Source organism: Manis javanica, chromosome 8 (assembly GCF_040802235.1).
Source record: "Manis javanica isolate MJ-LG chromosome 8, MJ_LKY, whole genome shotgun sequence".
Classification (NCBI taxonomy): Eukaryota; Metazoa; Chordata; class Mammalia; order Pholidota; family Manidae; genus Manis; species Manis javanica.
The window spans coordinates 13,073,042-13,094,129 of NC_133163.1; the positions used below are offsets into that span (position 1 = coordinate 13,073,042).

Genomic DNA, 21,088 nt, shown 5'->3' on the forward strand with positions numbered 1-21,088 from the left:
GATGCAGCAGTGAACAACACCGAACAAAACTCCCTGCCCTCAGGGGGCTTTCATTCTAGTGAGGGGAGGCAGAAAGAAAACACTAAATTAGTAAATATGAATCGGGTGACAGCAAGCAGTAACCCACAGCAGAGTAGAGGGACAAGGGGTAAAAGGGAAGGCTTGGAAAGCAAGTCTGGAACCGGTGGTCAGGGAAGGTCTCCCTGAGGAGTCACCCTTGGGGCAGAAATGACCTTGGTGCAGAGAGCTAAAGGAAGGGAGAGGGACCATGTGGACATCTGGGGAAGGACCTTTAGACTAAGGGAGGCATAGGGCAAAGGTCCCACTCCTCTCACTGTCTCCTTCCCCCCACCCCATAGTCTCTCTCCAGCCCTCTCGCACTCTGCTCCCCCTCCCCCTGTTCTAGTTGTGCAGCAGCCCCAGGGTTTCAGGGGAAGAGGCCTGGGAAGTTTCCAGACCACAGAGGCACTGACCTTTTACACTGACCTTTGCTCTGATCCTACAGCCTGGGTCCACTGCTCCTGGCAAACTAGATTTTCTCAAGGAATTCACCTTGGAGTCAGCCTGGAGCTTCTTCTACCCTTCTTCCTGCCGGGCACCACCAGGCCTCAAGGATGGATTCAGCCTATTATAGGCTGTGATTTTTCACATCTTTGTCAAGCCTGTAATACTAATACCTAGAAAAAAGTGTTGGCTTAATTCCTATTATTGGCATGAATGATTTTCTACTCCTAAATTTCCCTGAGTGCCACCTGCAGATAAATTCACCCAGAAAACCGTGTGGGGAACTTCTCTGCATGCAATCATTTGTACATCTCTAGGGCTGCTGTGGCAGCTGCCAGAGCCGCCTGGGCAATGGGCAAAGATCAAAACATCACAGATATGGGAATGAGCCTAGATGTCAGGGGACCCACTCTTGGGCTCCACACAATGAAAGCCCAGAAGATTATTTCTCTGTGCTGGGTCAAGCTGACATTGTCAGTTTCTGCGACCAACCCCTGCACCCCAGCAACCTCAGGGCTCAGGCAAATGGTTTCCAGGACTCTAGTGGGTGTCTGCCACTTCTAGGGTAGCCTGCAGTCAAGGTGGAAGCCTCAAGTGTAGTCACATAGACTTACCGTTGTGTTAAATCCTACAGGAACACATTTGCAGGCTTTTTCTAGACCTCGGATACCTCCAGCCTCATTCATTCATTCATTTTTCATTCACCAAAACTCCTACACTGTGCCAGCCCCTCCAGTACTGGGTACAAAGGGTACAGAGAGACAGAATGACAACTCACACTGCACCCTTACAATGTACCAACCCCATTCCTAGTGCTTTGCCTGTATTTCCTCATTTATGGGGTAGGAGTGACAGCTAAGGCACTGCAGGCCTGTGAGGCACGAGAGGTTTAATGCCACTGCCCAGGCTCCACATGCCAAGTCAGGGGGAAAGCACCACTCTGCCATCAGGAAGACACAGGCCCTGTCTTGGAACTTAGCAGTTAGGAGGGCAGAAGCGGACACCAATAATTTACGTTGCAGTGTGGTAACAGAGGCAGCTACACATTAAGTGAAACGTGTCATTACTATGACAATGTTCGTTACTAGAAGCCCCATCACGGGGAAATCACACTGCTGTGCGATCCCACAGGATCTGTCGGGTATTGAGCAAAGCTTCTGGGCTACATTTGCCCTGGTTCTCAAAGAATACATGGGGATTTCTCTGTTGGACCAGAGGGGAGAGAATATTCCAGGCAAACATGTGCTATGACAGACCTCCATGCTGGGCTTGAGAGACCAGGAGGATTTGATGGAGGGGGGAAATATCTCCTGGGAGAGTCCTTCTCCTTCCCTTCAGCTTCCCTCTTGGTGCTGCCAGAGGGTCCAGGGCACCAAAGAGTCACCTGTTAGAACTTTAACATCCTGCTTCCCCTCTCCCTGGGCTGTCCACAGCATCAGGCCAGCCCTCCTCACCTCGCAGGTCACAGGGGTGCCTGAAGGTTTTGCTGGGCACATCAGATGGCATCTCCTGATGTTACCCCTTCACCTGCTCTGAATGTCTGGGTTTTGGCCTCCTCATTAATAAATGGGACCACAGCATCTGTTCTTCCCAAGAACAGCCCCAGAGATGCTGAGGGCATGAGAGGTGCACCTGTGTGCAAGAACTCTTGGAGGTCGGAGAAAGGTACCGGGAAGGGATGCTGCTGATGAGCACTGGGCGCCTCCCCATACGTGGCATTCCAGACAGCCAGCTCTATCCGCCGTACCGTGACCCTCACCCCCGCCACAGTTCTCACCCTGGGCCGTCCACCACCACCTCCTGAACACTGACAGTACTCTCAGCACTGCAGCCACAGTGATAGTTCTAAAATGCAGGTTAGAATATGACCCTTTTTTGTGAAAAGTCCTGCATGGACATCCCAGTAAAAGCCAAGTCTTTCTAATGGCCCACAAGGCCACCTCCTCCTACCTCTGAGCTCTCTGCTTCACCTCCTCACCCTCACTCCAGGCCACCCTCACTGGTCTCATTGTTGTTCCTCCCACTTACCAAATATGCTCTCACCCCAGGGTCTGTACACTTATTTGCTGTTTCTTCTGCCAAGAATGCTCTCCTCCCAGAGACATTCTCACGGCTCTCCCCTTCTAAAAGTCTTTGTCACATGTCACTTCAGTGAGGTCATCCCTGACCATGAGTTCAAATGGCAACACCCTCCACCACTCAACTCTCTATTCTCCCCACTCAACCTGCTGTTTCTACAAATAGCCATTTTCACCTTCTAATTTACTACTTGATTTTGTTTATTTATTCCCCTGACCAGAACGTAAGGTCCACCAAGGCAGGAGTGTCATCTATTTAGTTCTCCACTGTGTCCCCGGCACCTAAAACAGTGCCTAGCACACAGCAGGTGATCGCTGCAGAGTTCCCAAATAACTGAAAGAATTCGCAGCTTGGACACCTGCCCCCAGCCCTCGGTCTAGACAAGGAAGCCCCACTGGTTATTTTGCATCAGAGGGCAAGGGAGCTGACATCTAGGCTGGCAGCAGTTCTTGTCTGGCTCAACTCAACTCAGCAGACACTTATGGGGCCCCTGGGCAGGTGCTGTGCCTGCCTGGAATGGATGCCTCCCCGCCCACCTCGGGGTGGCCGGGGGGCTAAGGCTGATCAGGCAGAGGGGACCTCCTACGGGGCAGAGGCCAACCCAGGTCGGACCAATCAATCTGCTTGAAACCTGAGCGGGCGGGACAAGCTCGGGCAGGCTGCCCCTTCACGCTGGCCGCATACCAGGCCCCCGGCCCCACAGTCCTGCCTGGCCAGTGACCTTCCCCGGGTCACCGCCTTTTTACAGACCCTATTCCGCCCCCCTCCCGGCCCCTCCCTCCCCTTTCTCGCTCCCGCATGCCCCCCTCCTGCAGACCCCTCCACCCGCACGCTGGCCCCCAGCCCCGCCCCCGCACGGGGTCCCGCTCCCGGCCCTTCCTCACCCCCCTGGCCTTCCCCGGGCCTCGCCCTGCCCCAGGCGGCCCGGCCCCGGCCCCCGCCTGCGCTGCGGCTCCGGCCCTGGCCGGCAGGGGCCGCTCCTCGAGGCGCCCGGGGCCCCGCCGCCGCGCGCCTCCCGCCCCTTCCTCAGCCGGCGCTCCCGTTACGCCGCGGAGCCGGGAGCCGCAGCCCGAGCCCGCGGCGGCAGCGGGAGGCGGCGGCGGGGGCGCCCGGGCGGCGGCGGGGCCTGCGGGGCCTGCGGGCGGGCGGCCGGGCCCGGCCAGGCCGCGATGGCGACCAGGAAGGCGGGCTCGCGGCTGGAGACGGAGATCGAGCGCTGCCGCTCCGAGTGCCAGTGGGAGCGGATCCCCGAGCTCGTCAGGCAGCTGTCGGCCAAGCTCCTCGCCAGCGGTACGCGCCGGGCGCGCCGGCCTGGGCTCGGGGGCGCCGCGGGCTCCGCCGGCCGGGCCGCGGCGCGCGGGCAGGGGCGCGGCCGGGATCGAGGGCGCCGCGGCCCGGGGATGGGCGCGGGACCAGGGCCCCGGGAGTCCGGGCCCCCGGAGTCACGCGGCGGGGGCGCCCAGCGGGCGAGGGCTGCTGCCGGCGCCGCAGAGGTCCGGCGTGCAGGCGGGCTGCCGCGCACTCGGGGTGTCGGGGGGCCCAGGGGGTCGGGGGCCGGCCTGGGGGTTCTGAGAAGTTGGAGGCGACGGGGGGAGGGTGCTCCCTGCGGGCCTGGCCGTGAGCGTGCCGGGGCTTACAGGGTGTGTGTATGGTGGGCTCAGGGAGTCAGGCTGTATCTGCAGGGGTCCTGCGAGTGAGGTGTTGAACAGAGACCCCTGGGAAACACGGTTTGTAAACATACGGCGTTCAAGGGGCTCCAGGTGGAAGCTCAGACTTGGAGTGTGTGGGGAGGGTGGGAAACCGGTTGAGATGTGTGTCTTGGGGTGCAGAGTGTAGGATGTCGAAGCTGTGGACCTAGAGAGGTCAGGTTTGGGAATATAGGGGAAACAGAGTCAGGAGGGGCAAGTGGAAATGTGGTTGAAGAATGTTGGGAGACGGGGTTGGGTGGGCAAGGGGCTTGGTGCCTAGGGAAGAAGGGGTTCTGCGGGAGCCACTGAGTGGGGACCTGGTGCCAGGAGTTAGTCCGATAACCCCCCTTGACTGAGTTGGTTCTTGTGCCCAACTGAATCAAAACTGCATCCAAAATCCCATTTCAGAGCATAGCTCCACGTGGCCTTATTTGTTTTGGAAGCAAGTGTCGTTAATATTGGCTTGTCTTTTAGTACCGCCAAAACTGCGGGCACCAATGGACTGGCGAGAGGGCAGAGGTTTTGTCTTATTTCATCTCTGGCTTCCTGAGGCTGGGTAAGCACAAACTGGCTAAACAGATTAATGCAATAATGAATGAATGAATGACACTGCTCTAAGAAAGGACATAGGCACTATTTTTAACCTTCTCACCCCCAGCTGAAGCGGGATGCCACGTGTCCTCAAGAATGGTCTATGTTCGTGCCTCTTAGGGCAGTAGTGCCTTGAAATAAGAACTTGGTTTTGTACACGGTCAACTATGGTAGCTTGCTTTGGGCAGGCGTTTCCTGGGTGAATGCAGTGCCACAGTTATCTCAGGGACGTGGAGGGAGCACAGATCTGCCTGGGCTCAGCTTCATCGACAATGCTGACCTTTCTCTGTTCATTCAGAATTTGAGGAAAAGGTGTTCAGTCCCATGGGCCTCCGTGGCAGGTTGACCTTGTCCTCCCTGTAAGGCTCGCCAGCTCATCTTCTTGCTTCTCCTCTCTTTACCTGCAGCATTTTTTCATTTCTTCCTGGTGTCGGACAGTCTTGGGTCTCCTGTGTCACTTCCCAGCCGTGTGGGCATGTAATACCTTCAGGGCAGGTTGATGTTAGGATTAGATGGGTTCATTTGTGAGCTCCCTGGTTCTTTCCTTCAGAACCCACTTTTTTTTCCTGCTTTATTTACTCATTCATTACACCAATATTTGGGTGCCCATCTGTGCCAGGCGTAGAGCAGAGGTGAGCAGACTGACTGATCTCCTATCGTTGGGTTCTCAGCTTCCTCTGAGGAGACAGGTGATAGCCAATATGGAAATCTATAAACGGGGTAGCTGCTGGTAGTGAGAAATGATTTAAAGAAAACGTATGCGATGATGTGATTGAGGATGACAGGTAGGGTAGGAGGGCTGACTGAAACTCCACCAGGCTCTGGAACGAGAGGATAGATGGGCTGTCTGTGGCATGGGCCCATCTCACCTTCAGGAACCCCCAAGGCTCAGCTCTCTACCCACGGCCTGGGCCCTGGGGCCTAAGCCACAGTCATTAATGGGATTTCGGTGGGGGAGTGGGTCCTGCAGGACACGTGGTCCATGGTCTGTATGTAAGGTTGGTTCTAGGAAACTCATGGGAGATAGGTTTCGGCCTCATAACCTACAGGTGAGCAGGACCATTGATGGCAGAAGGTCATCCAGATTTGAAAAAGTTAAAGAGATTTCTCAGGGGGAAGATTAAAAAAAATAAAGCAAAGAAAAAAGATGAAACAAAACCAGAATTATTATGGCTCTTCTTTGGGGTTATGTGTTTGAAGGTGGGTCCTTTCCTTGCTTTGGCTGATAGGGGCTCCCTTGGGCTGGTGGTAGGACCTCCTCCTCGCTTTGGGGATACCACCTCCCCCTTAAATCCTTTTGGTTACACTAGACATCAAGTTCTGGGCATATTTGGCAAAATCCTTAAGCTAAAGCATTTGTTTCTAAGAATAAGGAAAGCACGTTATTGTCACGTGTGTTGCACTAAGACAGTTTGAAAGCAGCCACAGGCAGAAAAGACCAAGACCATCATGTTTGGAACAGCCAGACCAATGCCTGAGTCCCTGCCTCCTCCTAACTGTATCCTTAGCCAGACCCTTCACCACTCTGAACCTCACTTTCCTCATCTTAGAATGGAGAGTTAAAGACTTTGTCTGGGTTGTTAGGAGGATCGAAGGAGCTAATGAATCTCAGAGACAAGAGTCTGATGCTTTAGTAGGCAAGCCATTCATTCATTCATTCATTCATTCCACAATAGTGAGTACTTGCTATGTGCTAGTCACTGTTTTGGGCACTGGGGATAGAAAAGTGAACAAAACAGACAGAACTGACAAACATCCCTGCCTTATGAAGCACACATTCCAGTGGGGAAGCGGTAGGGAGACAGATAAATCAAATCATTCAGTCAGATTTACAGGATGTGAGATGGTGGTTAGTGGTAGCAAAGGAATAAAGAGGGGAGGAGAGACAGTGCGTTGGGAGTGTGGTAGGGTGGGAGTACAGGACTACTGGTTTAAATAGGGTGGTCAGGGAGGGCCTCACTAGGAGGGCAGCATCTGAGATAAGACCTAAGGTGATGGAGAAGTGTGTTCCGGGGAGGGGGCCTCAAGGGTAGAGGCCTGATGAGGGTAGAGGGGTGGCAGGGCCAGGTCACCTGGGGCCTCAGAGGTCATGGTCAAGTGTTTGGCTTTTCTGTGAGTGAGGTGGGAGCCACGGGAGGGTTCTGAGCAGTGGAAGCACTCATTCCCAATGCTGCTGCTAGCAGTGGCTGCCCCCCAGCAGCCTCAGCTTCCTAGGGAAGGGGGCCTGGCAGCCCCTCCCCACGAGGGCTCTAAATAGCAGACACTCTCAGGGCATGCTGCTCCAGCCTGACTCCTTGGAGATAAACAGGTTTAGACAGTTTTGCCAAGAGGTGGATAAGGAAGAAAAGGGCAAATGCCAAGCTGAAAACAGAACCCAGAAATCCCTTCTCTGCCTCATACTTGCCCATGGTCACCCCTTTAATCACTCCTCAAAACACCAAAATGTGCGGCAGCTTTATGCCAGGCCCTGGTGAGTTCCAGCAAGAGTGTCATCACACAAGTTAAGGGGGTCGGGGGAGAAAATTCCACTCAAGACTAGGTCCCAGCTGCCCTCTTTCCCCAGAATGTCACCCTCCAGCCTCCCAATGGCGAGGTTCGTTGCCCTGTGAGAAACTGTATTACTGAATTCGGACTCTACCTATAGCTGGCTGGGTGACCTTGAGCCGGCCACTAAACCCATCAGAGCCTGTGTTTCCCCGTGGGTACCATAGGGTTAGTGATCCTGCTCCATTAGGGTGGCTGTGAGGATGCAACGAGTTGATAAATGTGAACCTTGGTACATGCAAAATACTGGTGTTTGCCTCCTTCTGCTGACTCGCCGTAACCCAGGCAAGGCAGGCCAAGTCCTGGATATCACCTGGATGGGAGAAAGACCTGGCTAGAACTGACACACCTGAACTCATGCCTCCCACATATTTCAATAACAGAAACAGGCATCTTGGAGGCCCGAGCCAGCCTCGACAGCCAGCCACTCCCTCCTGAGGCAGCAACTGCTTCTTTCTATCTTTGCCCGTCTGTTAATCTTCTTACAGGAGCTCAGTTAGTGAGCTCCCTGAGAGCAACTAGGCCCCAAATGGTAATTTCTCCTTTAAGGGATCATTGCCCTTCTGATTAGGCGTGATTATGAGACACTTTAATTACCTCTTAGTGATGGGTAGGTAGGGAAATGGTGCCTGAAACAAAGAATATTTCTAGGGCAAAGTTTGATTTCAAAATGTATTTAGACCATTGAGTGGGAGTGAAGTTCTTGCATTTGCCAATAGCTGATACTCCCTATGGCACCGTTGCCAGCCCTGGGGCTTCCCCTCCTGGAGGCAGGCTGGGCTCCTGGACCTCCTCTGGCCTCACTAAGGCCTCTGGAGCCTTCCCAAAGAGGGAAGAGTTAATGGTGGACGGGGGCTCCCCACCAGCGTGACAGGCTTCTTTGGAAACAGCCTGAGAGTCTGCAGGGCTGAGAAGGTGGCCCTGTTGGTTAGAATGGCTTCTGGAGCTTCCTGGGCTGCTGCGGACTCCTGGGAGTCATACTGCCCCCAGACAGCGTGAAGGACACCAGTGAGACCTTGGTGGCCCTCCACCCTGGCCTGCCCAGGGCCACCATCCTGCTCTTACTCTGTCCTGTTGTCTTCTGAAGAACATGTCTTCGTGGCAGACCCTATGTTCTGATTTTTGGAATCACAAGATTCACTTATTTGACAATAACATATTGATGGCTCTGAGCTAAGCTTTGGGGCTCGTGGTTGCTGTAGTGAGGGCAGGACTGTGAATTTGTGGTCGCACACAGTGGGGCTGGGCTGCTCAACTTGTCTCCTGGCCTCCTGTTTGGAGGAATTTCAGGCTCCGAGTGGTAGGGAAGAGGATTCCTGACATTCATCTGCCTGATCAGCCAACCTTTCCAGCATGTCCTCCTATCACCTTGGCACATGAACTCCCCTGGCTGGCCTGGCCTCCCGGAACCTCTCACGCATCTTACTGTCTTTCCACCTGCGTACATGCTGTTTGGCTCTAGATTCCTCTCTGCAGGTCAAAAGCCTGTCCGTCTGTCAGGGTCTGTTCAAGTTCTTTCCAGGTGCCCTTCTTTCATGGAAAAGGCTGTTTGCTTCGAGAAGACAACCATATAATGATGGAACCAGATGGCCCCAAAAGATCGCTGCATAGCAGTTTTCAAACTGTGCTGTTGAGGAGCCCGTCTGGGAACACGCTTTCAGAGCCTGGGGCTGGGCAGGCCCTGCTCACTGGAGCAGTGGCACTTTTCCTTAAGGTGTCCTTGAAGGAAGGGCTAATCGGCTTTAAACCACATTTGAAACCCACTTATCCAGTCCAAGCTCCCCATTTTATAGATGAGAAAACAGGTGAGGTCCACAGAGGGGGGTATCTTCCTTGAAATCACCAGTCGGTGAGTGGTGGAAGCACAGTGGGTCAGAGTTCTGGCCTGTGAGCTCAGTTGCTTAGTTCCAAGTGTGGTTCTGCTGTTTCCTAACTAAGAGAGTTGCTTCACCTTGTGTAAAGTGGTGACATGCACCCCCAGTCCCTGTCCTGAAACCCCTGGGGCCAGATGTGTTTCTGAATGCAGAATTTTCAAGGATATGGAACATATACTGGATATTATATGGCACTACTGGTGGGGTTCAGGGGCTGCACTGCATAATAAAACGTGTCACTATTTCTGCATCAAAACGTATGAGCAGTCATTGCAGAAGGGATAAATAGATCATAAATAATCTCGTTTTGGTTCAGTTGAGGCTTTGCTGCCCAATAAATTAACAGCAAAGTCAGCTTTTGGTTTTTAGAGAGTTCTGGATTTTGAAAATTATGGATAAGGGATTATGAACCTGTAATAACAGTGCCAACATCAGAACATGACTCCTGACAACATCGTGCCAAACTTGTAGGGTGGTTGTAAAGACCAGATGAGAGGGAGGGAAAAAACCCCAACCAGCACCCCCACCTAGAAGTGCCCATCAGGTGCCTGTTATGGGGAAGGCCTTCAGCCGCCGGCTTGTGGTGGGTGTTGTCATCTCCCATCTCCCAGTTCAGGGCTGTTTCTCCTCCCTGATACTCGTGTACCTTGTATAAGTTCATGTCCATAAAATGGCACACAGCAAAAGCTCAAGAAATGCTTGCTCATTCTTTTTTCCTACTGGCACTATCTTAACACCTGTGAAGTCAGGAAAACTAAGGTCTCAGAGCATCAAGTGATCGTACAAGGTCACTCAGAGGGCAAATGCACATGGACTCTGACCCCTGGCAGGCCCCTGTTTGGAGGAATTTCAGGCTCCGAGTGGTAGGGAAGAGATACTCGTGCCCATCTCATCGTGTACCTTGTCTCCCCACCCAGGTGGCCGGTGTCGAGAGGACAGAGTGCTGTGTTTGTGCGGTCGTGAGCTGTTAAGCTCACACTTGGGGTGCCGTGCTAAATGGCCCACAGGACTTTCTCTAGAGGAGGCCTCAGCCATTGGAATAGGCTTAGAAAAGTGAGGCCGGCCTTCCAGAATGGAAGTGAGGGCCAAGGTGGTGTCCTGCGAGGGCTGGTATTTACCTCTGGGGCTGGTGTTGTCGGGTGGCCTGGGGACAGCCACAGGCCCCCCAGTTGTCAATCCAGCATTTTCCACTGCACTCAATTTCCTCCTCCCTGACTGAGCCCAGGTTTGCTCAGCTCTCAGCCCCTTCAGTCCTCTCCCTTGTGCTTCACTGTAGGTGGCCCTGGGCTCTGGCCTCATGGGTCCACTCCCTTGCCTGGGATTGGTTGACGCACAAGCATGTGACTTAGTTCCAGCCAATGAGACATTAGAGGCATTTGTGGTAGGAGGGGGCTCCATGCATGCCTAAGAGGGAAGAAGGATAGTTTTTCTTTTTTCTCTGGGAATGTTGTTCCCTTTTGGGACCTGGAGCTGCAGCCGTCTCATGGCCATATGGGCACCTGGCCTAGGAGTGAGGCTGGTCTGTGGAGGGTGGGTAGTGCAGGGTCACAAGAACATGACTCCTGACAACATTGCTGAGCTGCTGGTGGCACCATGCCTGGAGCGGTTCCTCCCTGAACTTTCTTTTGTGTGAGAAGATGCCTTCTCTTTGAAGACACACTGAGTGGTGTTCAGTCATTATTTGCTGCTGAAGGCATTCTAACTGGGGCACCCCCAGCTGCCAGGCCAGCTTTGAACTGGGCACTCCATCAGGAAGCACGGGTTAGATGAGGGCCACGTAACACATAAAGGCAGCCACAGGCACAGGAAACTGAACAGTTTTCCTGTCCCCGTCACCCTCCTGTTTTGTCCTTCCCTGTTCATCAGACATAGCAGAGGGTGCACGTGTCGGAACTAAGCAGAATAGGTGTTTTAGTCCTTTCAGAGGCCTGCCAGGGGTCAGAGTCCATGTGCATTTGCCCTCTGAGTGACCTTGTACGATCACTTGATGCTCTGAGACCTTAGTTTTCCTGACTTCACAGGTGTTAAGATAGTGCCAGTAGGAAAAAAGAATGAGCAAGCATTTCTTGAGCTTTTGCTGTGTGCCATTTTATGGACATGAACTTATACATGATTAATCATCACAACTGCATGAGGAACAGGGTCAAGGTCTTAGTGCTCGGCCAGGGCATGAGCAGATAAGGCTTGGAGATGTTCTGAGCCGATTCTACCCACTTCCAACTCTAGCACCATTATTCTTTCTACTGCACTAATACTTTTCTAAACTGGTTGGATCCAAGACTCACCAAGCCGGTTTGCTAGAACCCAGATGTAGGGCCACACTGCCTGGCATTCTGATGCAGCAGGTCTGGGGCAAGGCCTGGGTTTCTGCATTCTCAAGAAGCTCCCAGCTGATGCTGATGTTGCTGGTCTATGGACAGGTGCAGAGAAACACTGAACTAAGGGAGCCTGGCCATTGCAGATTCTCAGGCCCTCTGCTCTGGCGTGGTGGGTCCCCGGTCCATGGTAGGGGTGATCTGCGTCCTTAAATCGAGCCTTGGGTGGTTTATGTGATCAGTCAGGGCTAGAAGCCCCTGCGTTTAATCACAAGCCTGTGTTTAGTGAGCACCAGAAGGAAGCTTCTAGCTCGAGGCAGTCATTCGGCCCCAGGCAGCTGAGTCACCTGAGGGCTGGTAAGCAGCTCAGGTTCCCAGGCTGGGCTCAGCTTCTGCCTTGGGAGGTCTTTGTGGGTCTGGAGTTCAGGAAGCAGGATTGTTAACTAGCTCCCAGGTGCTTGTGGCTCGGGGAGTCCCAGGACTAGACTGTGAACATGACTGTGCAAGTGGTGGGACAGAGTGCCTCCCTGAGAGCAATGGTAGTATCGTTTACAGGGCTACAGGGTGCAGCTGGCTTCCTGGGGGGCTAAGGTTCAGGTGGGTTTAGGTGGCAGTGGGTAAGACCTGACAGAGCACCAGGAGGAGGGCCCTGGGCAGAGTTGAGGCTTTAGGATGACTGACTTCTCCTAGTTGGCCCAAGACTTTCCCGGTTCTAGTCCTGAAAGTCCGTCTCCCTGGGATCCCCCTCAGCCCTGGGCAAGCTCACACTATTGGGTGGATGGAGGCATTATAGCAAAGAGCAAAGGAACATGGTGCAGGAGAAAACAGTGGGCTTTGTCCTGTTAGACTCGGGCTCCCATCCCAGGTCTGCCACTTACTGCTCGTCTGGCCTTGGGTGACGTAGGCAGCTTCTCCCAGCCTCTATCTCAAAGGTTGCTTTGAGGAATAAATGAGGTGATGCTGTTTCGGGCACCAGCATCGTCTGAAGCAGCCTGACTGATGGAAAGGTCCAGATACTCAGTCCTGTACAGGGGGAGGAAGTGGGTAGGGCAGCAATGGCCGTGGGGGTGCCAGGGTTGGGTGCAGATGGGCTTCTGGTGCACTGCATGCGGCTTACGGCCTGCGTCTGACGACAGTCAGTGTTAGCTGGGCTCAGAACTAGTCAGTGCAGAGCCAGGCCTTTGACCCAAGTCTGAGACCCACCCCCAACAGTCCTTTCCCAGCCATTCATTCTGCCTCAGTGAGCCTGGCATAGGGGATGGGGGTGCTGTGACGTGTGATGAGGACACGGGGCTGTCAGCCCCAGGAGGGCAGGGCTCTTCTGCTCTTTTGCTCATGGCTATATAGGAAGCACCAATAATATGTCTAGCACACAGTAGGTTCTCAATTAATTGTTAAAGGAACAACTCAGTCTCAGCCCTTAAGGACTTAACTTAGATTCATTTACTCATCAGATACCTGCTGAGCCCCCACTTTGTGTCAGCCCCTGTCCTGAGGGCCTGGAATGCAGTGATCGCTAAGACCGTCCTTATGCTCAAGTCTAGGACACAGAGGCTGGGCGTACATGTGGTCAGGGCCGGCAGTGGTAGAGGACAAGGGCTGTGGAGGTCACCCGAGATGCTGGGAGTCTTGGTGTCATCCCTAGGGGCACTGTGTGGGGCCCTGCCCTCCTGGGGCTGGGTGGCTGATGGATTGCTATTTGGGCTGACTGAATGCCCATGACCTTCTCTGCTCATGTCTTTTGTGCACTGCGGGGTGGACCCTTGCTGAGCGGCCCTTCCCAGGGGCGTTCTGGGCCTCCTCTCCTCTGCTGACCATCCCTGTCCTGCTCTCCTCACATACAGGTGGCTCAGCCCCTTTGCTGTGAGGCCTGCTCCCTGAGACCTGCCCTCGCTGGCCCTCGCAGGTTCCAGCCTAACAGGAAGCAGTGTTTTCTGTCAAGGCAGCTGGGCGTAGTGGGGTGACAGTGAGGTGAGGTGACAGTGCTGGGGGTGCCAAGCCAGGGCCCTGCAATAAACACCGCTCCCTTCCCATTGTCCACTGGGCCAACAGAGTCGAGTCAGCTCTTGAAAGTGGGTCCCTCAGTCCCTTCACAGCTGCCCACATCCTTTTGTGGTTTCCATCCTGCCCCTGCCCCACCATACTCACCACTTGTGTCCAGGCTCCCTTCTTCCTGGAGTCTCGCTTGGAGAAATCCCTCAAGCCCGGCTCAGACCTCACTTACTTCTGACACCCTTCTGAATGTCCTGGTGGCCTGTCCACACCCTCAGGCCAGGACTTGTTGAGACCTCTCTCCCTGTAGATCACACTCTTTGAGGACAGGGACTGAACTGGGGCTTTGAGTCTTCAAGAGATGCCTGTTGACTCGTGTGGGTGTCCATGTAACTTGTCTGAGTGGAGCTGGCTTCCTGAGAGGGCCCTTTCCAAGCCCTCTGGGCTGGCCTGATAACATCCCCCTGCCCTGCTAGAGTCACTTCCTGCCTTGCTGAGCTCTGGGGACGGGCCAAACCAGCTCCAAGCTAATGGCTTTAAGTTACCTTTTCTTTTTGTAAACTAGGTTTCTCTAGGGGAAGCATGTGTGTGTGTGTGTGTGTGTGTGTGTGTGTGTGTGTGTGTGTGTGTGTGTGTGTGACCAGTATACTTGTCTATTCTGCCAGCTCAATGCAAGTATTGTCTTCTGTTCCCATAGTTTACCCTCCCACCCTGTCCTTCCAGCTTCTCCAGGTGTATGGACAAGAGGGGGAGGCTTTGGCATGAAGCCTGGACTCCGGCTACCAAGGTTTTCCCAGAATATTGTTTCTGCTGACTTCTTTCGAGCTCCTTAATTTTTGATGTGTGCCCTCCTTGCCTTTCAGGCAAGAGTTCCAGATAGCCAGGCCCTGTGAACTGGGTCAGAATTTAAACGGAGATCATAGAGGGGGAACACTGGAGACCCTGAGGTAGAAAAGGGAAGGCCTGTGTCCGGTCCACAGCCGTGCTCTGACTATGTCAGGCAGCCCATGGGGAAGCCGAGACTCCTCGGACTGAGGTGCTTGGTTGGGCCCTGTCCGTGAAGGACACGTACTGACTGATTGATTCCCTCCAGAGGTATTCATGGAACACCGACTCTGCGCCGAGCACTGGACTTAGAGCATTGGAGTAAGAGTGATGGGTGGAGGTAGAGCTGGGGGTCAGGTACAGGGTTTGGGCTTTCACGTTGGGGTGAGGGGGAGCCACTGGGGGGTCTGAGGAGAGGGGTGACAGGATGCGACTTACATGTTAATACAAGTGTGGGGACAACTGATCTGTATTTTCTAGTCGAGGTATGCGCCCTTCCCTTGTCCAGCCTGTGCCCCTGCCCTGGCTAAACCAGTTCTCTGCCTGCCATGCATGCGGCTGAGCAGTGGCTCGCTGCCTGAGGATGCCTCACTCTTGCTGACCACCCGCACTTGATGACCACTGACCTCAGAGGCACTGCCACTTTTCCAATTCCTGCTTTCCAAGATGTCTAGTGTACCTATTCTCTTAGAACTTGTATGCCATCCCATCACTCTGCATGCCATCCCATCACTCTCGCTCATGACCTTGCCTCGGACTTTACAGAGGAAACAGAAATTGTTAGGAACCCCTCCCTTGTCTCCTTCAGCCGTGTCTGGCCAATTTCCCTCCTGTCCCTGCATGGGAGCTCCAGCTCCTTTCAGGCCTACAGCCCCTTGACCTTTGCTCAGAATCCCTTCCATTCACACCTTCTCAGGACTTTGCTGCTGCAGACATCTCTTTCCTGGATCGTTCCCTGAAGGATATACAAATGCCCTAGGATTTCCTGTTAAACCTTCCTTCACCCTGCATAGCCGTCTAGTCACTGCCCCATCTCTCTGTTCCCTTCCGGCGGGGCCTCTTCAGAGAATCATCATCTCCTCAGCCCACTCTGGTTGGGCTTGTGTGCCTCACACGCCCAAGACTTCTTGTGTCAAGGTCACCCTCTGACGTTGCCTCCATGTTGCCAAATCTAATGGCTCTGTTTGTGCTATCTTCCTTGATACTACAGTTGCTTTTAACGCACTTGACCACTCCCTCTTTCTGGAAACTTCCTAATGTTGGTTTCTGTAACAGACACGGTTGTGGTTTCTCTTCCCTGACCTTCCTGCGCAGTCCCCTTCAGCTTTGACATGGGCCTCCACCCACTGATTTGGTCTCTCTATTTGGACATCAAATGTCATTTAACTTGGTCGAAACAGTTTTGTTCCTCTTCACCTCAATAAATGGCAAAATGGTACCACTGTCCACTCCATGTGCAATTGAAAATCTAGGCTTTATCTTCGATCCTTCTCCTCTCTTCACTCTCCTGCATAAGTTTCCTTTCGCTGTTGCAAAAAAATTATCACAAATTTACTGGCTTAAAGCAGCGGGCATTTGCCTTTTTACATCTCTAGAAGTCAGAAGTTGCGGATGGGACTCACTGGGCTAAAATCAAGTGTCAGCAGGGCTGTGCTCCTTCTGGAGGCTCTGGGAAGGAGCCTGTGTCCTTGTCTTTCCAGCCTCTGCAGGCAGCCGGCCTGCCTTGGCTTGTAGCCTCCTCCGTCTTCAGAGCCATCGATGCAGCATCCCCCAGGCCCCGTCTTGTTATGACCCTGCTTCTGTCAGCACACCTCCACCGACTCTGACCCCCTCCTTCCTTCTTCTGAGGACCCATAATCCTCCATGAGATAATGCCCCATCTCAAATCCTTAATCTCATGTTCAAGGTCCTTTCTGCCACGTAAGGTGACATAGTCCCAGGTTCCAGCAATTAGGATGTAGTACCTCTGGGGGATGTTATTCTGTCTATTGCACCTCCAACCTAATCTATTAGTAAGTCTTATTTATTTTACCTCCAAACTGCATCCTCACTCAGTCTATTTTTCCCTTCTGCACTGTTTCTTACCTCCCAGCCCCATCTCTGGCTGGAATCACTGCAGTAACCTTCCAACTGTTTCTGCTGCCACCTCACCCTGCTCCAACCCCGAGGCAGACAGAGGGGCCTTTTCAAAGCCTAAATCAGATCATTTCATGCCCCTGCTTACACACTCCCCTGCGCCCTTCTGAAACCGCCACTTGCACTTAGACTGAAAGCCAGACTCCTTACTACCTTCTGCGAGAATGTTCTTGGTCTGCCCTGCCTGCCTCGCTGACTACCCTGGCTGATCCGCTCCGTCTGCTCTAGCCGCATGAGCCTTCTTGCTGTTCTAGAAGACCCCAGCTGTGCCCGCACCCCAGAGCCCTGACGCCCTGACACAGGCTGAGAGAATGTTCTTCCCTCAGCCACTGGCATGCTGACTTTGTCTCATCATCCATGTATCACACGCCTCTCCAGGGAGACTCGCTCCCTGGCTTGACAGCACAGTCTCAAGTAATCACCCAGCCACTCGCTGTCATTCTGTCCTGCTTCCATTCTCTTTACATCTCTTACCACTCTCTAGACGTTTCTGGCTTGTCTGTCTGTCTCCCCTGTCTGGAATGAAGCTGCATGAGGGCAGAGACCTCATCTGTCCCCTGCTGTGAGTTCCAGGGACTACCAGGTGCTAAATAAATGCAGGCGGATGAGTGAATGTGCAAAGCTCTGTGAGGAACGTTAACTCAGGAAGGTTAACTCAGGCCCAGAGAGTGGAGAATCTGTCTCCAAGGTGACCCTGAAATGGGTCTCCTAGGATGCCTGGAAATTTTGGCAGGAGAAGGAATCCTCAGGTGAGACTGAGTGCCGTGGCCTTGGAAGGCTGCTGAGGGTCTAAGGGAGTGTGCCTGACACGTTGGTGGCCAGGGAGAGTGGGTGATGAGCTCACAGAAGTAACTTCAGATTTAAAATTCTTTCACTTGGTTCTGAGTGATGGACTCGGTTGCATGACCCCCTCTGTGGGTGACTCTCCACACTGGATTCGGGGCACACTATGATGCGGCTGTCCTTTATCTTTTTAAATTAATTGGGTTATGTTTTATGTTGGTAATGAGTGTACATGGTTGCAAAACCCAAATAATACAAAAGGGTAAATGTTGAAAAATAACTCCCTTCCTGCATCATCTCTGTGTCCTGTTGCTCTCTTCCACAGAAGCAAACACTCTTAGGACTTTCCTGGGCATCCTTTCAGAAATATGCCACATGTCTGTACATTTATAAGGAAGGATAGTGTTGATTTTTGCTTTTTTACCCACAGTGGTTACATACCGTAGGCCCTATTTATCTTTGAGATTGCTCTCTGTTGCTGTGTAACAAACCATCCCCAAACATAGTGCCCTGAAACAGCCAGCTTTATGATTTTTCATGAAGCTGGATTTGCCCGGGCTCGCTCCTGCATCTGCAGCCAGCTGTGGGTCTGCTCAGTGCCGTTGCCACTCCGGCTGGGCTCTCTTATATGGCTGGTCCTTGGCTGAGACCACCGGCTCTATTCCATGCGGCCTTTCCGCCTCCTAGTTCCGGGTTCACCACGCACATTCTCACTGTGGTCACGGAGAAGCATGAGGGGAGCAGAAGTGAGGTAGCCCTTTTCCAAGCTGCTGTGCGCATCAGATTTGCTACTGTGCTGTCAGTCAGAGCAAGTCACGTGGCCAAGCCCAGGGTCCATGTGAGAGGCCACAAAGCTTGTGGATTCAGGGAAGCAGGAAGACCTGCAGCCATTTGTGCCATCAGGCTACCATGGAGTTGTATTTAGATGTGTTCCCGTGGCTTCTTGGACACACTATGTCCCATCCCATGGGGTACACCAGAATTCATTTAACAGGTCCCCTGTTGAGGACCCTCCAGGTTGTTTTCCATCCTTTGCCATTACCATGAGGACTGTATGTAGTAAACATCCTTAGATGTACATCTTTGTGCTCAAGACTGCATGTATCTATGGGATAAGTTGCTACAACTGGAATTTCTGGGTCAGATGGTACAGGTACATAAATTGCTCAATAGATATTGCTTAAGTGCCCTCTGTAGACACTCATACCAGTTTACACACTTATCTACACTATCTGGTAGTGTCTATTTCCTGTCCACACTCTTTGAGGGGTGGACAGATGGCAAGTACTACAAAAGTTAAGCTAGCTGTGACTTGGAAAAAGCCAAATAAACAAGGGGGGGAATTCACTGAGGTCATGCTGAGATGAAGCGAGACCCTGGCTGTCTTTGCTATATAACAAAGGAGGCACTGAAGAACCAGTTCCTACTTGAACAGGGGTTTGTTTTTTCCTCTCGGATCAGAGCCACAGCAAGAACAGTTTAAATAGAACTAAATGCTTCTCTATTGTTGTATAAACCGAGTTGTTGAGATTTTTTTTGTGTTGATATCAAGTACTACCTGAACTAGAGTAGAAACCCTAGTGTTTGGTTTTTTGTTTTGTTTACCACTGATCATATGTCTGGGTGTCAGCTGCTTATCCTGCAAGGGAGAAGGCTGTGAGGAAGGGACAAGTTACCTCAAGAGGCAAAGGCCACAGCCCCTCCCTCCCTGGGGGTCAGGCGGACCAGCCGTGAAGCTCATGGATGTTTGGAGATGAGCCACGGGACCAGCTAATGCCCCTTACTCTTCTAGGTGAGGGTTCTGCTCTCTATTCGGCTTCAAGCTTTGTCTCTGTATAAATCACTGGGGAGCTGGTTTCTGCAGCCTCATTTAAACCACCCCCAAAAAAAGCCCTGGGAAAGGGGAAATGAGCCCTGGGTGTCCCAGAGCCCCTCCTCACTCTGGCCACCTGAGAATCCTGACAGGTGGGGTAGGTGAGTGATGTAGAAACTGCTTGTTTGGCCCTGCAATGGACTGGTTAAGTGGCTTGGCCAGGGTCACCTGGCTGGTTAGGAGCAACGCTCCGCAGCTTCTCTCAAAGCTGATGTCCACATGGTTCATGCCTGGCTTACTGGGGTGATGTCATAGGGACATGGCCTGGGTTCAGATGCCAGCTTTAGGACAGACTGGCTCTGTGACCTTTGGCATGTTGCTTCACCTCGCATACCTGGTTCCCTGTCTGTGAGAGGATAATAATGGTGTCAGTGTCCTGGGGTTACGTGGAGAACTAACAGGAGGAGGTAAATTGCTGTGCACACTGCATGGCATTTAGTAAGAGCTCATTATGGCTCTGCTAGAAATGAATATCACACAACATTCATGTCATCCTACAAGACTGTAGGCCTTTTGAACACAGGGATTGTGTCCCATAGAGCTTTCTGGCTCCTCTAGATCCAACATAACAATAACATTCTGGGAAATAGTAAGCCCACAATGAATGAAAGTAACAGTGACAGTAACTAACATTTATTCAGCAACTGCTCAGTAGCCAGGTGAGGAGACTAAGGCTCAGAGAGGTTAAATTACTTGCCCAATGCTGCACAGCTCATAAGCGAAGGAGCTGGAATTCAAACCCAGGGCTGCCTGAGGCCAGAGCTCTTCCTTCCCCAGGGTACTGCTGGGCTTTTCCATCCTGGAAAGTACATGGCTAGCCCCACTTTGCAGTTCTACTGCCCCACTGCAGTGGGTAATGCCCAGCTGGACTCTACTCTGTGTCTGGTGAGTGTGAGTAGGTGAGGGGGGAAAGAGACACTCAGATTGAATTCTTCCATGAGGCCTGACTGTGATGTAAGGTCCTGGTTCTGTCTGCAGCCAAAATGCTCAGGACAGTCCTGGGGCTCAGCCTGTTTGCTACCCAGTTCTCAGGGATTTCTTTGTTCTGTTGCCTGATGTCCAGTGTCTTAAAAACTGTTTTTTCATATATTCTGTCTTGGTTTTGTGGTTATTTCATATAGGAGGGTAAATTTATTCCATCTTGGCTGGGAGTAAAAGTCTATTTTTGACATTTTGATCCTCCTTTATTTCACATTTAATTCTTTAATCCAGCTGGAATTAATTTTCTCATATGCCCCATGGAGCCTGTTGTTCTTGTGCCCCGCTGTCCCAGCACATAGCTGGATGCCCTCTGGGCACTAACAGCGGGTTAGGTGCCAGTGGTTTTTGAATTGGGAGCCTGTCGTTGACAAGGGCATCCAGTGCCCAGGGGTGTTGGCCAGGCTGCTGAGCACCCTCCCTCATGAGGACTGAGCCTTGTAGCCTCTGTCAGATTTCCCTAACCTGAACTCATTGATGTTTTATAATCTTTGCCCTCCTGGTTGGGACAGTGAGTGGCAGGGACCTTTTTAGAAGGGGTACAAAGAAAACGTAATTTGCTTGAGGGATAATTTGGAGGCTGGAAATTTAAAACATTTCAAAGGGTATTTTGGAGGCACCATGGCTAAGTTCCAAATTAGATTGGAACTTCTCTGCTTCCAGAACTGGGGAGCTGATCCTCGCCTACCTGGCAGGAAACTCTCCCGACTGTTCCCTTCTTCCTTTCCCCGCCCTCCATGGTTCATCTCTAACAAACTACCTGGAGTTACTCAAACAACTAAGCTGTGTCATGCCTTTGCATATTCTGATCCTTCTGCCTGAAATGCCTTTCCCCACACTTTGCACTTTGCAAATGTATACCTGTAACATAATTGGTGAAGGCTTTGTCTCCTCCTCCATCCATCC

General features: G+C 52.5%; 1 protein-coding gene across 7 annotated transcripts in view; it reads left to right on the forward strand.

The window, feature by feature from the left end:
* Positions 1 to 3,637: 3,637 nt before the first annotated feature.
* TTC7B (tetratricopeptide repeat domain 7B) overlaps positions 3,638 to 21,088 on the forward strand; it is a 227,149-nt gene continuing 209,698 nt past the window's right edge. For 2 of the 7 annotated variants that reach the window (XM_073241983.1, XM_036991606.2), the window contains exon 1: positions 3,643 to 3,873. In XM_073241983.1, coding sequence (XP_073098084.1) covers positions 3,753 to 3,873 — 121 coding nt within the window. In that variant the 5' untranslated portion in view covers positions 3,643 to 3,752. Of the gene's footprint in view, positions 3,874 to 4,766; positions 4,828 to 21,088 lie in introns of those variants that run through there. The other 5 variants (XM_036991607.2, XM_036991608.2, XM_073241981.1 and 2 more) reach the window with 4 other exon arrangements.